We start from the raw sequence: 16299 nt of genomic DNA on the forward strand, positions 1-16299 counted from the left end.
ACCTGCTCCCAATCAGCTCGTTAGTCTTCTCTTTGTTCAGTCCACCATAACTTCTCTCCTTGTGCAGTTCTTCAGAGCTGGTTCCTCATCTTACCTCACCTTTCCCTGACTCCACATGCTATTTTTCCTCTGATGTCTCCATGGTTCTGGTTTGTGTTCAATTTTTTTGTTGGATTTTTGGATTCCTGCCTCAGTTGTTTGCGATCATTCAATTAAATCTTCAAGAAACTCACCTCTGCCTTCCTGTCTCTGCATTTGGGTCCTTAAAAACCACAACCAAATCCTGACAAAAAAAAAAAAAGTTTTATCCAAATAATGCAAACCTAAATTTGACACTATTACCATTAGTTATAAAACTAAGAAAATTAAGAATAAGGGAAGTTATCCTTCAGAATTGTGTTCAGAATTGAAAAATGTTCCTTTAAGTGGCTAGTGCAGTACAGCATCTTTCCTTAACATTTTTTCCTGCATTACTTTTATACCTTAAAGGAATAGTACACCCAAAACATGATTAGCCTTCATTTTCTACTCACCCCCATGCTGAACAACACTCTGGAGTACTTTTTTGATATCTCAAATGCATCTGGAGATCTGGGAGGCTTCTTGCTGTCTGCTGACATTCAAATAATGGAGGTCCATGGCGCCCGAGACAGAAAGGTCCATAAAAGTCCACAAAAACGTGTCAATATTCCTCCATACTGCTCGTCCAATGTAATCCAAGTGTCCTGAGTGGGTAGCATCCAGAATTTACTCGAAACGAAGTCATTTAGAATGTTTTTAGAGCATAAACAGTAGTGTATAGGATTTCCTAATAGCGCCCCCATGCGCGCTCGCGATTCTACGGAAGCCGGCAGACCAAACCAGCGCATTCAGCTCGGCAAAGAACTCATGCTCTTCCTCAACACTGAAGTCCTCAGACATTTTTCTTTCGTTGTTTCTTTCTTTGCACAGGTAAACAGCACATTTCTTCTTCTACGCTTGCATTATCGGCAGACCAGACGCTGAATGCGCACTTTCTTCCGGTTTGGTCTGCCGGCTTCCGTAGCGTCGTGAGCGCGCATGGGGGCGCTATTAGGAAATCCTATACACTACTGTTTATGCTCTAAAAACATTCTAAATGACTTCGTTTCGAGTAAATTCTGGATGCTACCCACTCAGGACACTTGGATTACATTGGACGAGCAGTATGGAGGAATATTGACACGTTTTTGTGGACTTTTATGAACCTTTCTGTCTCGGGCGCCATGGACCTCCATTATTTGAATGTCAGCAGACAGCAAGAAGCCTCCCAGATCTCCAGATGCATTTGAGATATCAAAAAAGTACTCCAGAGTGTTGTTCAGCATGGGGGTGAGTAGAAAATGAAGGCTAATCATGTTTTGGGTGTACTATTCCTTTAAGTAGTTTTTACAAATGGTGTTTTAAACTTGTCCCTGAGTTAAACACTGAGCTGATACTCTAAAAGTGTTTTAAACAGTAGGATTTGTACTTCTACTTGAGTAATAAACTTTAATACTTCTGACACCTCTCTGACTATTAAAGTCTCCTCAATGGCTAACAAGGTATATTGGTGTACCATCCATAATTATTGGTACTTCTTGTAAGGATGATAAAAAAAAAAAAAAAAAAACCTTAAAATTAAGCTTTCATTCTATGACCTTTAATCTCACATTGAAAAGTTAGGGTTAGAAAAATACATTTTTTAATGAATTTGGTTATTAAGCATGAAAAATACTATGTAAAGAAATAATTGAATTGCACGATAGTATTTATGATACTCTATTTCAATTATAAGTAACTATTTAAAGTAAACTTTTTTCATAATCATCAAATTCTATAGATAAAAATAATGTATTTTTCGTCGTAATCCATGAATTATTTTAGTCTAGGAAATGTAACAAAGAGTAAAACAGGACATTTATTCTTTAAAATAAACCACTTTGTAATGATCCTGTCAAAAAATGTGGTAGATTAAAAAAAATCTTTAATGTTCACTGCAGCAAATAGTGCCCTCTTTTGGGGGGTTATGTCTCCAGAGCAATCTGCAGTTGATATATGGTTTGCAAGTTATGCCAGGAAAAAAGTCCAACCATATGGAGTTTGCTGTACTCTACTGGGACTTTAATTAAAAGTACACTATATTGCCAAAAGTATTTGCTCACCTGCCTTGACTCACATATGAGCTTAAGTGACATCCCGTTCCTAATCCATAGGGTTCAATATGACGTCGGTCCACCCTTTGCAGCTAGAACAGCTTCAACTCTTCTGGGAAGGCTGTCCACAAGGTTTAGGAGTGTGTTTATGGGAATTTTTGACCATTCTTCCAGAAGCGCATTTGTGAGGTCGCACACTGATGTTGGACGAGAAGGCCTGGCTCTCAGTCTCCGCTCTAATTCATCCCAAAGGTGTTCTATCGGGTTGAGGTCAGGACTCTGTGCAGGCCAGTCAAGTTCATCCACACCAGACTCTGTCATCCATGTCTTTATGGACCTTGCTTTGTGCACTGGTGCAGTCATGTTGGAAGAGGAAGGGGCCAGCTCCAAACTGTTCCCACAAAGTTGGGAGCATGGAATTGTCCAAAATGTCTTGGTATGCTGAAGCATTCAGAGTTCCTTTCACTGGAACTAAGGGGCCAAGCCCAGCTCCTGAAAAACAACCCCACACCATAATCCCCCCTCCACCAAACTTTACACTTGGCACAATGCAGTCAGACAAGTACCGTTCTCCTGGCAACCGCCAAACCCAGACCCGTCCATCAGATTGCCAGATGGAGAAGCGCGATTCGTCACTCCAGAGAACGCGTCTCCACTGCTCTAGAGTCCAGTGGCGGCGTGCTTTACACCACCGCATCCGACGCTTTGCATTGCACTTGGTGATGTATGGCTTGGATGCAGCTGCTCGACCATGGAAACCCATTCCATGAAGCTCTCTGCGCACTGTTCTTGAGCTAATCTGAAGGCCACATGAAGTTTGGAGGTCTGTAGTGATTGACTCTGCAGAAAGTTGGCGACCTCTTCGCACTATGCGCTTCAGCATCCGCTGACCCCGCTCCGTCAGTTTACGTGGCCTACCACTTCGTGGCTGAGTTGCTGTCGTTCCCAAACACTTCCATTTTCTTATAATACAGCTGACAGTTGACTGTGGAATATTTAGGAGCGAGGAAATTTCACGACTGGATTTGTTGCACAGGTGGCATCCTATCACAGTTCCACGCTGGAATTCACTGAGCTCCTGAGAGCGACCCATTCTTTCACAAATGTTTGTAAAAACAGTCTGCATGCCTAGGTGCTTGAATTTATACACCTGTGGCCATGGAAGTGATTGGAACACCTGATTCCAATAATTTGGATGGGTGAGCAAATACACTATATTGCCAAAAGTATTTGCTCACCTGCCTTGACTCACATATGAGCTTAAGTGACATCCCGTTCCTAATCCATAGGGTTCAATATGACGTCGGTCCACCCTTTGCAGCTAGAACAGCTTCAACTCTTCTGGGAAGGCTGTCCACAAGGTTTAGGAGTGTGTTTATGGGAATTTTTGACCATTCTTCCAGAAGCGCATTTGTGAGGTCGCACACTGATGTTGGACGAGAAGGCCTGGCTCTCAGTCTCCGCTCTAATTCATCCCAAAGGTGTTCTATCGGGTTGAGGTCAGGACTCTGTGCAGGCCAGTCAAGTTCATCCACACCAGACTCTGTCATCCATGTCTTTATGGACCTTGCTTTGTGCACTGGTGCACAGTCATGTTGGAAGAGGAAGGGGCCAGCTCCAAACTGTTCCCACAAAGTTGGGAGCATGGAATTGTCCAAAATGTCTTGGTATGCTGAAGCATTCAGAGTTCCTTTCACTGGAACTAAGGGGCCAAGCCCAGCTCCTGAAAAACAACCCCACACCATAATCCCCCCTCCACCAAACTTTACACTTGGCACAATGCAGTCAGACAAGTACCGTTCTCCTGGCAACCGCCAAACCCAGACCCGTCCATCAGATTGCCAGATGGAGAAGCGCGATTCGTCACTCCAGAGAACGCGTCTCCACTGCTCTAGAGTCCAGTGGCGGCGTGCTTTACACCACCGCATCCGACGCTTTGCATTGCACTTGGTGATGTATGGCTTGGATGCAGCTGCTCGACCATGGAAACCCATTCCATGAAGCTCTCTGCGCACTGTTCTTGAGCTAATCTGAAGGCCACATGAAGTTTGGAGGTCTGTAGTGATTGACTCTGCAGAAAGTTGGCGACCTCTTCGCACTATGCGCTTCAGCATCCGCTGACCCCGCTCCGTCAGTTTACGTGGCCTACCACTTCGTGGCTGAGTTGCTGTCGTTCCCAAACACTTCCATTTTCTTATAATACAGCTGACAGTTGACTGTGGAATATTTAGGAGCGAGGAAATTTCACGACTGGATTTGTTGCACAGGTGGCATCCTATCACAGTTCCACGCTGGAATTCACTGAGCTCCTGAGAGCGACCCATTCTTTCACAAATGTTTGTAAAAACAGTCTGCATGCCTAGGTGCTTGAATTTATACACCTGTGGCCATGGAAGTGATTGGAACACCTGATTCCAATAATTTGGATGGGTGAGCAAATACACTATATTGCCAAAAGTATTTGCTCACCTGCCTTGACTCACATATGAGCTTAAGTGACATCCCGTTCCTAATCCATAGGGTTCAATATGACGTCGGTCCACCCTTTGCAGCTAGAACAGCTTCAACTCTTCTGGGAAGGCTGTCCACAAGGTTTAGGAGTGTGTTTATGGGAATTTTTGACCATTCTTCCAGAAGCGCATTTGTGAGGTCGCACACTGATGTTGGACGAGAAGGCCTGGCTCTCAGTCTCCGCTCTAATTCATCCCAAAGGTGTTCTATCGGGTTGAGGTCAGGACTCTGTGCAGGCCAGTCAAGTTCATCCACACCAGACTCTGTCATCCATGTCTTTATGGACCTTGCTTTGTGCACTGGTGCACAGTCATGTTGGAAGAGGAAGGGGCCAGCTCCAAACTGTTCCCACAAAGTTGGGAGCATGGAATTGTCCAAAATGTCTTGGTATGCTGAAGCATTCAGAGTTCCTTTCACTGGAACTAAGGGGCCAAGCCCAGCTCCTGAAAAACAACCTCACACCATAATCCCCCCTCCACCAAACTTTACACTTGGCACAATGCAGTCAGACAAGTACCGTTCTCCTGGCAACCGCCAAACCCAGACCCGTCCATCAGATTGCCAGATGGAGAAGCGCGATTCGTCACTCCAGAGAACGCGTCTCCACTGCTCTAGAGTCCAGTGGCGGCGTGCTTTACAGCACCGCATCCGACGCTTTGCATTGCACTTGGTGATGTATGGCTTGGATGCAGCTGCTCGACCATGGAAACCCATTCCATGAAGCTCTCTGCGCACTGTTCTTGAGCTAATCTGAAGGCCACATGAAGTTTGGAGGTCTGTAGTGATTGACTCTGCAGAAAGTTGGCGACCTCTTCGCACTATGCGCGTCAGCATCCGCTGACCCCGCTCCGTCAGTTTACGTGGCCTACCTCTTCGTGGCTGAGTTGCTGTCGTTCCCAAACACTTCCATTTTCTTATAATACAGCTGACAGTTGACTGTGGAATATTTAGGAGCGAGGAAATTTCACGACTGGATTTGTTGCACAGGTGGCATCCTATCACAGTTCCACGCTGGAATTCACTGAGCTCCTGAGAGCGACCCATTCTTTCACAAATGTTTGTAAAAACAGTCTGCATGCCTAGGTGCTTGAATTTATACACCTGTGGCCATGGAAGTGATTGGAACACCTGATTCCAATAATTTGGATGGGTGAGCAAATACTTTTGGCAATATAGTGTACTTTTGGCAATATAGTGTATGTGCATTGTTGAACAGTCCATGTATATCTCCAGAGTTTATAGCAAAGAGTTTATCCATGTGGGGAAAAAAAGGATGTAACTCTTATAACCTGGGCTCCTCCAGGAAGCTCTTTAGATTTTATTGCACCGTAAGCTATTTTTTAAATACCAAATTAAATTATTTTCAGTTAAATCCGGTGGACCCTATTTTAACAGGATGATGATCTACAACATGTACAAAAAAAAAAAATAATAATTCCACCATCACTATTAAAGTACCCAGCACAAACGTTTTCAGAAAATGAAATTGTACAGATAAGTAAAACGACCTATAATTCTGGAGGATGTACAGATTTATTAGGAGAGTAAAAACAAAAACATCCTTTGTTTGTACTAACCTTATAATAAATAAATCACAGCCATCTTAAGTCTTATGAGGTATCTTCATAAGAGATGCGAACAAACGTAGATTGGACGATGTGTAAACAATTAACAATATTTACAGCAAACAATATGTTCTAGTTTGGACTGAGAAGTGAAGTAAGATGATTCACTCATCATTTATGTAACATATTGAGGTTAGAAATGTTTTACTTACTGCTGAACAGGCTGTTCTCTAAATGTAATTATTTGTATTTAATTTCCATCTATGTTTAACCCTGTTTTGTAGATTTTGGATCTGTTGCATTTTGTTGCTCATTTCTAATGTCCTCTGACCCAGTTAATTTCTAGTTTTTGGTTTAACAAATCTCATATTTAAATGTTTCTTTCAGTACAAGACTATATTTAAATGGCTGTATATTTAAAGTTATGGTGTTATTTAATAATTTGTTTAAGCAGCTGTTAATTGTTATTTGCAAACCTACACATCAGCATTTGCACACAGCTGAGAAGTGCACGAACCAAACTAGCAGATTTGATCAAGGACGCACACTGGAGCTTTTAAAGCAAATGTTGCATTGTATGATGAAACTGTTAAGACCTTTCACTTGATAATATTTGGGTAGACACTGGGGATTTTTTTGAGCACAGTGCCTCAGGAGGGGGTTACTGCTTTTGTTGTGAACGGTCACTGTGTTTTTGTGGAGGCACACGTGATGAGATCAAAAGCCTTGGAGCGTAGTGCTGAGAGAGGAATCCAAAGGTTTTTTTTTTTTACATTAGGAAAAGTTAACAGACTGTTCAGAACGCTTTTAAGGACTGCACAGAGGTGAGAGAAATGATCTGTTTATTGAAAAATAAGAAACATGAACTGAAATTATCTGGAAATTTGGAGTTGCATATTCTCTGTGCACATCTTATCTGTTCCCATTTCCCAGTTTGAGGATTGAGCATGCCACCTACAGCAGCAACCAATCTAGGCTACAAACCACCAGATGGAGGCTGGGGATGGGTTGTCGTCTTTGCCTCTTTCATCTCCATAGGATTCTCTTATGCCTTTCCCAAGTCCCTCACCATCTATTTCAAGGAAATTCAGGAATATTTTTCAGTTTCTTACAGTGAGATTGCCTGGCTGTCTTCAGTCATGTTGGCCTCTATGTATGCAGGAGGTCAGTGGCAGTCATAGGCTACAAAAATTAAACAAAGTCATTTAGAAACAAAATCTATTGGTGTGTACTAGATAATGTAATTTACTTAGCAAATCTGTTATGTGATTATTTCTTCTGATTTAAAGCTTTACTTAAAAAATGTTGTTTCCATGTGCAGGTCCTATCAGCAGTATGTTGGTAAACAGGTATGGCAGCAGACCTGTGGTCATGGTGGGTGGGCTTCTGGTGTGCACCGGTATGGCCCTTGCCTCTTTGGGAACCACCATAATTCATCTGTATCTCTGTGTTGGAGTAATTGGAGGTAAATAACATCTTTTTTTCTCCCCAAGAGTAATACTTTATTGGGGCTTAATCTTTTACTTACTGTATGTTGTAAACTTCTTGAAAAACAATTTATCTTCTAATCTGGTGAATTTTGAGTGTTGCAAAGGATCGCTTTAAGCTGCTTAGTTAGGACCGGCACTGGATGTGTCGAAATTCTCAGTGTTTCCAGTTTATTTTTTTATTTTTATTTTTTTTTACTATGCCCTACTGGGCTTTTTTTCTTTATCTGAGAGTTCAATGACACTCGGTCAATGGAATGTGTTAATGTTTTCCCAAACCTCAGCAAAACAGGGCTGAGTTTAGGGGCCTTTTCTGTAGTATTACTAAAGTTCGTATTTAGTTATGTCAAAATCACAAATTCCATTGTTTGTACTTGGGTTTGTTGATGACGAACCAACACAAAGCAGCTCATATAATCTAAGTGGAAGGAAAATTACATGGTTTTAAAAATTCTGTACAAAAATACCTAAAGGCTGACAATAACCTACTGTACTGTATGTGTTCAGCTCTGTTGAGTTGATACTTTGTTAAACTGCAGCAAATGCTGCAATTATAGATTGTCTCCTCCAGCTTTGCATGTTTAGAAACCATTATATTTTGTAATATTTGAAGCAATTGTAAACAGTAATGTAAAATTTTTGCCACAGATTCCCAAACTTAAGATCTGGGCTTTTACTGGATTTAAGCCAACTATTTAGCTCTAACGCTCAGCAAATCAGAACAGGGGGTGTAACAGAGGGCTGACACACAGCTTCCTGCAAAATCTGTTATTGGGGGGAGGCAGGTCTCTAGTGGACTATTGCAGGCTACAGATCGGGGATATAAATGTTTATTATTTTGTTAACTAGAGATTTAAACCATAGCTTTGTACTGGTTGTTTATTTAGTTTGTTGTCCTGCAATTGGGATGTTAAGAATAGATATTGGGTTCCAATGCCATAACATCTATCTAGCTGATAAAAACAGCAGCTCGGTTCCAGAAACATATCACAACTACTGAAAAACCTGAGGATAGCTTTGAATTGGACCTAAAAGTATCTTTTATTATCATGTTCTGTAGCAATGGGTTTTGAATGATTTTACTGACAGTAAATTCTCCCATGTCTTGTTTATTATTTTCTACAGCATTTAATCCTCTCTGCAACTTTAACCATGACTTGTCTGCTGCATTTCTGAGCCTTTACCATCAGTCTACTAATATTTTCTAACAATTATTCATTCACATAAATTAAATTATGCACATTTATACTTTATGTACTAATTAAGGAACTTCTGAAACCAATTAATTTTATTTAGGGCTATTATACTACAAAGGATAAAATAAAAAAACATGTTTATGATATTTCATAAAGCTAATTTTTTTTATCCTTTTAAAGGCCATCATTGCAAATATACAACAACCCCATTGACTTACATACTCTGCCAAGAAACAGCAGTAGTGCCAGGAGCCTTTGGCAAGCTCTTGTATTGTTATCATTGGCCATTATAAATGTTGTCATACTATATATCATAATATATTGGAAAGTCAAGAGTTAAAACCATGTATTCTTTTTCCTCTAAATGTAATGTGTTTTTTTTTTTTTTCAAACAGGTTTTGGTCTTGCCTTCAACCTACAGCCAGCACTGACAATCATTGGCACTTACTTTCAGGTCAAAAGGCCGCTCGCAAATGGACTGGCTATGACAGGAAGCCCAGTTGTTCTCTCCACTCTAGCCCCTCTCAATCAGTTCCTCTTTGATTCCTTCGGTTGGAGAGGAAGTTTCCTGATTTTGGGGTCCATTGTTCTGAACTGCTGTGTGGCTGGTGCTCTGATGAGGCCGGTTATTAAACCAGCACAATTTCAGCCTGATAATGACTTATCAATGAGCAGCAGGAAAGGCTCTGTAGAAGCCGCTGCTGAGAATGTTGGCTCACAGTCAGGTGAAAACAGTAAAAATAGGAGCACAGGTCAGAGTTTTGTTTCTAGGTATATAGACATCTCCCTCTTCACACACAGAGGCTTTCTTATTTATCTTATTGGTAATGTTGTCATGTTTTTTGGATTTTTTGCGCCTGTTGTTTTTCTGGCTCCCTATGCTAAACATCAAGGGACCGATGAATATTCAGCAGCTTTACTACTTTCCATTTTCGCTTTGGTAGACATGTTTATCAGACCAGTCACTGGGTTCTTGGGCAACAGCAAGTGGGTTAGACCAAGAATACAGTATTTTTTCAGTTTTGCAGTTTCATACAATGGTGTGTGTCACCTACTATGTCCGCTTGCATCTGGATATGGGGGTCTAGTTGTGTATGCAGTTTTTTTCGGGCTGGCATTTGGTATGCTCTCTGCACTCCTTTTTGAAGTTCTGATGGACCTTGTTGGAGCTCATCGCTTCTCAAGTGCAGTTGGACTCGTCACCATTATTGAGTGTGGACCAGTGCTTCTTGGACCCCCCATTTCGGGTTTGTTTTCATGTTCCTGAAGAATAATTTCTACTTTAATATAAGCAGAACTTCTAACTGTGCATTCTCTCTTTCAGGGGCTCTTGTTGACATTTTTGGGGACTACAAATATATGTACTATGCATGTGGTGTTTTTATGCTGGTTCCGGGGATTTTTTTCTTCATCATGCATTACTACAATTATAAGAAGCTCAATGAGGAGCAAAGACAGAGTGTGGTAGTGGACTTAATGACGTCTGAGGAGACAGTGGAGCTTAAAATAAGCCAGATTAAGAAACCATGCAATAAAACAGAAGATGGAAGTTTTTGATTGAAGTTTCAGTTTTGAAACTTGACCTTCCAGACTGATTTATAACACAGTCTGTCTATTTGTATGAAAAATAATCTCTGACACTTAGTTCTGTAAATTTCTAAACTCATATTTTTGTTGTTCAAGGTGTTCATTTATAAAGTGTTTTTTAAAAAAATGTTCTTGCTTTGTTTGAATATTTCTACATTTTGCCACATTAATATCATAAATCTTATTTAATTTTCATAGAATTTCATGATTGAAAAACATGGTATAGAAATTATCAGTCTTATTTTGGGAATAAAGGGGTAGGGATGGTGAGTGAGCAAGAAGTGGAGTGACTTAGTTTTCAAAGTGTAGTATATATTTGTAAAGGATTGGTTGGGTCATTCTGAAACCATCAGTGATGGTGTGAATTCATTTAAGCTTTAGTTTAGACAATCCAAAAAATGTGGCTGCAACTCCAAATTTCTATGCAATAGCTTCGATTGTCAGCAGCAGGACAGATTGACCCAGTATTCAAGTGAGACAGTGTTAAAGCATTTATTAAAATCAGAGCGCAAAGCTGTGGGGGAAGCGGGGCACTGCCCACCACTGGCAGCTCTGATTAGGGAGAAACACAGGTAAGTGACTATGATAATCTGATGGAGGATGATTATCCATGTGAGTCACTTACCTGGTTTAAAAGTTCAGTCCATCTCCTTAGAGCAAGGTAGGATCCAGCCAATGAACTGCCAAATGAGATGCGGTGGAAGTCGCCCAGGGTGAGCCAGATGCTGCAGCCCCAGTGACCAAGCATGAATCTCAGCCAGGTCAGGGAAACAGTTCAGAACAGGTAGGCTCAGAGATCCAGGAGTCCATTGTCCTGTAAGGTGTTCTGATCAGAACAGGAACAGGGCATGCTCAGTGGATAAGAGGCATGACATGATCAGGAACACTGACCTCTGAGGACGAGAACTATGGCATCAAAGTTAAACTCAGTATATATGGCTTATTCCCAGACTGATAGCTGGTATTAAGCTACAAATAAAGAGACAGGAGCAGGTGGATAAGATGAGTGGTAATTCGCAACCAGGCAAAGTTGGCCAGGTGAGTGAAATGAGCAATTAGACCAGCTATCAGAGTTGTGTTCATCACACAGATGTGGTAAGAATTGTAAAGTACAGTAGTAGCCATTTAAAATGTCCCCACTTTCCTTGATTGGCCCTTGGCTGGTATCCTTACAATTCTTTTTTAAAGCATCAAACTTTGTACTAAAATATTCTTTATGTCATGATTTGTGGACATTAAGATGTGAAGATAAGCCTCATCTCCTGGTCAGACTCTGTAATAGGCTCTATGCACAGCTCCACTACTTCCTGAATTTATGGCAGCTCCTTTGTTTCCTGTCTTTCATGATTGGATGCACTGATTAATCCATGTGTGTATGACCTAAGTAACTGGCCAGACACAACTGGATTAATCAGTTCGTCCAGTAATGAAAGACAGGAAACAAAGGAGCTGCCTTAAATTCAGGAAGTAGTGGAGCTGTGCATAGAGCCCATTCAGTGAAAGGGTGGAGTAAGAGTAAAAAAATGAAGGCCCAGGAGAAGGCCAGTGGCTGGAAGTTTGTTGGGAGTCGCAGGGGAGTAGGCTGCCATTCTGCTGGCATTTGATTTGGAAAGGCCATTTTGAATGGCTGCTATTGTATACTGTGAAATGTGATTCTATACCAATCTTGTGTCCTTTGTATTAACTTATACTATCTTCTCATTCATTTTGACCAGCTTTCCTGTCCCTGCTGAATTCGAGAATCCTCTCACCATAATGCTACCACCACCATGTTTCACCCTAGGAACAGAGTGTGTGGACAGTATAGAGTAGTTCTGTGGCCTTATCAGAGCACCTGGCGTGTCTGGTATGTTCCTTGATCTGTAAGATGCTTATGGTTGAGTAATTTTTACTGAAAAAACTCTGAGGGCTTCAAAGAACAGCTTGTTCCCGATAAATAAATTACCTACAGCTTCTATTAACTAACTGTTTGACTTCTAAAAGTAACTGCTAGTAATGCATTTAATTTAAGGTTGTTATGTTAAAAGGGACATAAAAAATGCATTCTGGACTTTAAGTTTATATTTTGCACAAAAGAGTACATCAAATACACAGTGGAAAATAAATTAAAAGAAAGGAAGAGGTAAAAAGACAGCCTGACATATCTGAAGCCTCCACCAAAAACAATTAAAACTTGTGCAAATTCAAAGTAATAGTGTAAAATCAAAGCTAATAAAACAATAAACAACAGACAAACAGAATACACATAGACACATACAAGTACATATGCTGGACACAACATTTTTACTATGAAACTATAGACAACTTAGGCTTGGTCAAAGATATAAGGAAGATTGCTGTTGTTACATGGTAGAATTAATATAAAAAATGTTTAAGCTCTGATAAATATACATACTATATTGCACATTGACTTATAAACATATTGAAACTAGTATTGCAATTGTCTTAATCTAGAGCTAATATATGTATGAAGGTTGCATCACATAATGTATAATCTTTTAACCACTAGGTGGCAATGAACCCTATCATGGTAAAGTAAAAGCTGCAACATAGAATATTGTTTTAACTAAGCTAGAAAGCTGTTTTGTCTTTACAGCAATCATTTCTTTAATACAGGTGATGACCCTCTCCATTAAGAATGATGAGTTTAATTATCCAATTGTTACTTGTAAAAAAATCCCTGCTCCTACCTCTCCACTTGTTCTGTCCTTAAATTTTAATCCCTCTAAAGGAGAAACAATATATATGTTTTTAGTGTTCTAGTACAATTCGTTTTTCAGTGTCATGGGAATCAGTAAAGCTGTTCTGCTGCTGCTCCAATAAAGTCATAAACATTCAGTCTGAAGTTAGTGAAATATTTCAGGATGAAGCTGTGAATAAAAGTTGAGAACTCTGTGTGCATTATGCATTCATTTATACATTCATCCAGTGAAAGGCACTAAGAAGCATTGTGCTTATAAGATTGAATTAAATTGCAGCACTGACCTGAACATATTCATGTACTTTTAAATTGATCTTACGATTTTTTGTTCTTTTAACGTCAAGCTATGAAGTACAAATTAAATTCTGACTCATACTGCACCAAAATTAAAAACTATTACCTGAAAGGAAATACAATTTGATCTTCAGCCAAGTCAGATCTTTTCTTCACAAGCTAACTCCTCTTTGCCCATACCCTATATGATTGCAGTGCTCCCCCTTTCAGTTTATACAGTATAGTAATTCACAAGCAAGAAGTCTGAAAGAAAAGCATTGCCATTATTACAGATATATCCTTAAATGGTCCATTTAGATTATGTCCCCGCAAGGTCTGTATTGACTAACTTTAGAAAGGGATAAAACTGTAGTATAAAAGCGAATCAATATGTTTATTCATAGCCTTGGATAGCACTGTAAATCCCTTTATCATGGATGGTTGGTGTTCTCTTTGGGATATGGCTTAATTTCACTCAGCGGTTCATATTGACCCAAGAGACATCGGTTCAACTGGATAGTTGTTTTGAACAGTAATAACATTTTTGTAAATTGCTCAAATAAACAAAAATGGAACTTAATACAGAAATATTCCATTTCAAGATACACAAATTTATGGTAACTTTAAATACTGAAACAATTTAAGCTTATGAGTGATTTATTTGAACTCTGCAGTTGACTCCATGTTAGTTCCCTCCTTCAAAATGACTTTGGACACACATAACCTTTTTGCTATTCAAAGTACCTCCTTTCCTAACATGTAAAACAAGAAAAAAATACCTGTATTCTTATATTAAGTATACATAGTAAGAAGTATTTATAACACTGCACTACTAACACAAACTTGAATGGCTAAGATTTTAGTCTAAGGTAAATCAATCCACATAATTGTAAATAGGAAGTTTAGTAAAAGGTTTTTAAGCATTTTTTTGACTAAGAAGCTGTAAAGTATTTTGTGCATTTACAATATGTTAATTCTGACTGACAAAAATAACATGAAATACAATTGTAGCTTTTATACTTTGAAGTTACAGTAAAAGCTTTTTAAATCTAGGCAATAATTAGAACATGACACAATATGACAAAAAAGGTCAACTGTTATGTCATTCCAGACAGACTCACATGAAGAAAAGCAATAGGAAAGTTTTACTGACAAAAAGAAATTAATATATCTTTGGTGCTCAGAACCTCTTAAAAGTTTTAGGTAGTGAATGGCAAAGAGAGTAAAGGGTAGGCAGAGGAGGAGGGTTACCCTTTAGTAGGACTGAGGATGCTCCCGAGTCCTGAACGATGATTGGTTGATTGGAAGGTATAGAGCTGTGCTGGTAAGCTCGATCAGAGGCACAGGATAAGGAGATTGGTGGTGGGTGAGAGCCTTCCAGTTTGAAGTTGCACCTGAGCTTTATTTGTACTTTGCAAAAAGGTAATTATGAGCTTATTTTTCTAAACAGGGAATTACTTACAATATTCATGTAAGTTTAGATTTACCTGTATTTTACTTCCAAATTAATTGTAAAAAATCTTTGTTTTCTACTGATTTTGGTCCTGATCTCCTTTAACTATATACTGAATCGAAGTCATGTTAAAACATTTAGATTTTTTTCACATTTACAGTAATACTTATTTTAAGAGTTGGGAAGCCAGAATAGTATATCTTTTAGATGTCTACAGTAAACAACCAACACTGAATTAAAACACAATGAATTGTTAAAAAATTTAATGTAATCATAAAAAATCAGAAAATAATAAAATAAAACGATAGTTTAAATGATTGTTTATAAAAAAAAGTTTTAATGCATCAACTAACAACCATCCACCTGTTATAAAGTAATGCAAGCTTCATGTCAAAAATATGTATGTCATTTAAACTAATTTAGTCTCACCCTATTCAGCGTAAATGTCCATCTTCTTAAAAAGTAGTAGTCTTTATAATCCAGTCCAAAGATTCCAGTTCTAAATCTGATGCCTTGCACATTACAGATAATGCAAGCAATAATAATACCCTTAATGCCGTATTTCTTCCAATATCTTGTAAAATAACTTGCAGATTTTCTATCTATTTACAATCTCATTGTTTGCGTAGGATCAACAAAACCCATAGGACTACAGTAATGCACTACAGCAATCTACCCAGAATACTATATGACATTGGCCATTCCTAAAAACTCCAAATGTCTGCAATCAAAGCTAGTAACAGTTATATAAAATATCATATTCTGCAGGAGGGGAAACATTTTTGTCCATTTTGAATAGCGTTTTGTCTGCATGTATTGTCCAGAAAAAAGGGTGTCAGAGAGCACAACTGAAACTTAAATCCTCCACCACACACTCTAGAAAGAAAATATAGCTCCAAATGTAATGAATTGCTTCACTTAATGACAAGTAATTGTTTAGTAATTGAACTAAGTTTTCCCACCTTAAATTAAGTTGGATCAACTTGATTCAGTTACTTGTTGCCAGTTGAAGCAATTAATTAAAGTGGGAGCAGCCTTTTCTTTTTTTTTTTTTTAGAATTCACCAATGGTCAATTTAGTCAAAAATTCTGAAAACCTTTGTGGCATTATCCCCACCCCTTATCATAGTGGCCAACTCAATGTCCTTTGTTTTTATTTAGGCTTGAGTAGCTTTTTCCCACTACCTCTAGAAACAACCAAACTGCTAACTGGTCAATTGCTTTACCCCACAGAGAAGTATTAGCTTTGTGCTTGTAATGTAATGAATGTTTCAGGAACCCTTAACTTATATCATGATGTTGTATTTAGTATTTCAGTATATTCCAAAGAATGTCCACAGTTTAGGTCTTTAGGTTTAGATTGCACTGTGTGTT

At 39.1% G+C, this 16299-nt stretch overlaps 1 protein-coding gene across 1 annotated transcript; it reads left to right on the forward strand.

The window, feature by feature from the left end:
- The first annotated feature begins 6915 nt into the window (after positions 1 to 6915).
- Positions 6916 to 10626, forward strand: slc16a7 (solute carrier family 16 member 7). Its single transcript, XM_038282648.1, has 5 exons — positions 6916 to 7053; positions 7163 to 7393; positions 7551 to 7694; positions 9308 to 10159; positions 10237 to 10626. Exons 2-5 carry the CDS (start codon positions 7177 to 7179, stop codon positions 10467 to 10469), a joined length of 1446 nt encoding a protein of 481 aa, XP_038138576.1. The 5' UTR covers positions 6916 to 7053; positions 7163 to 7176; the 3' UTR covers positions 10470 to 10626.
- The last annotated feature ends 5673 nt before the right edge of the window (positions 10627 to 16299 follow it).

The sequence above is a fragment of the Cyprinodon tularosa genome, unplaced genomic scaffold, assembly GCF_016077235.1.
Source record: "Cyprinodon tularosa strain WSP-4 unplaced genomic scaffold, ASM1607723v1 ctg187, whole genome shotgun sequence".
Lineage (NCBI taxonomy): Eukaryota > Metazoa > Chordata > Actinopteri > Cyprinodontiformes > Cyprinodontidae > Cyprinodon > Cyprinodon tularosa.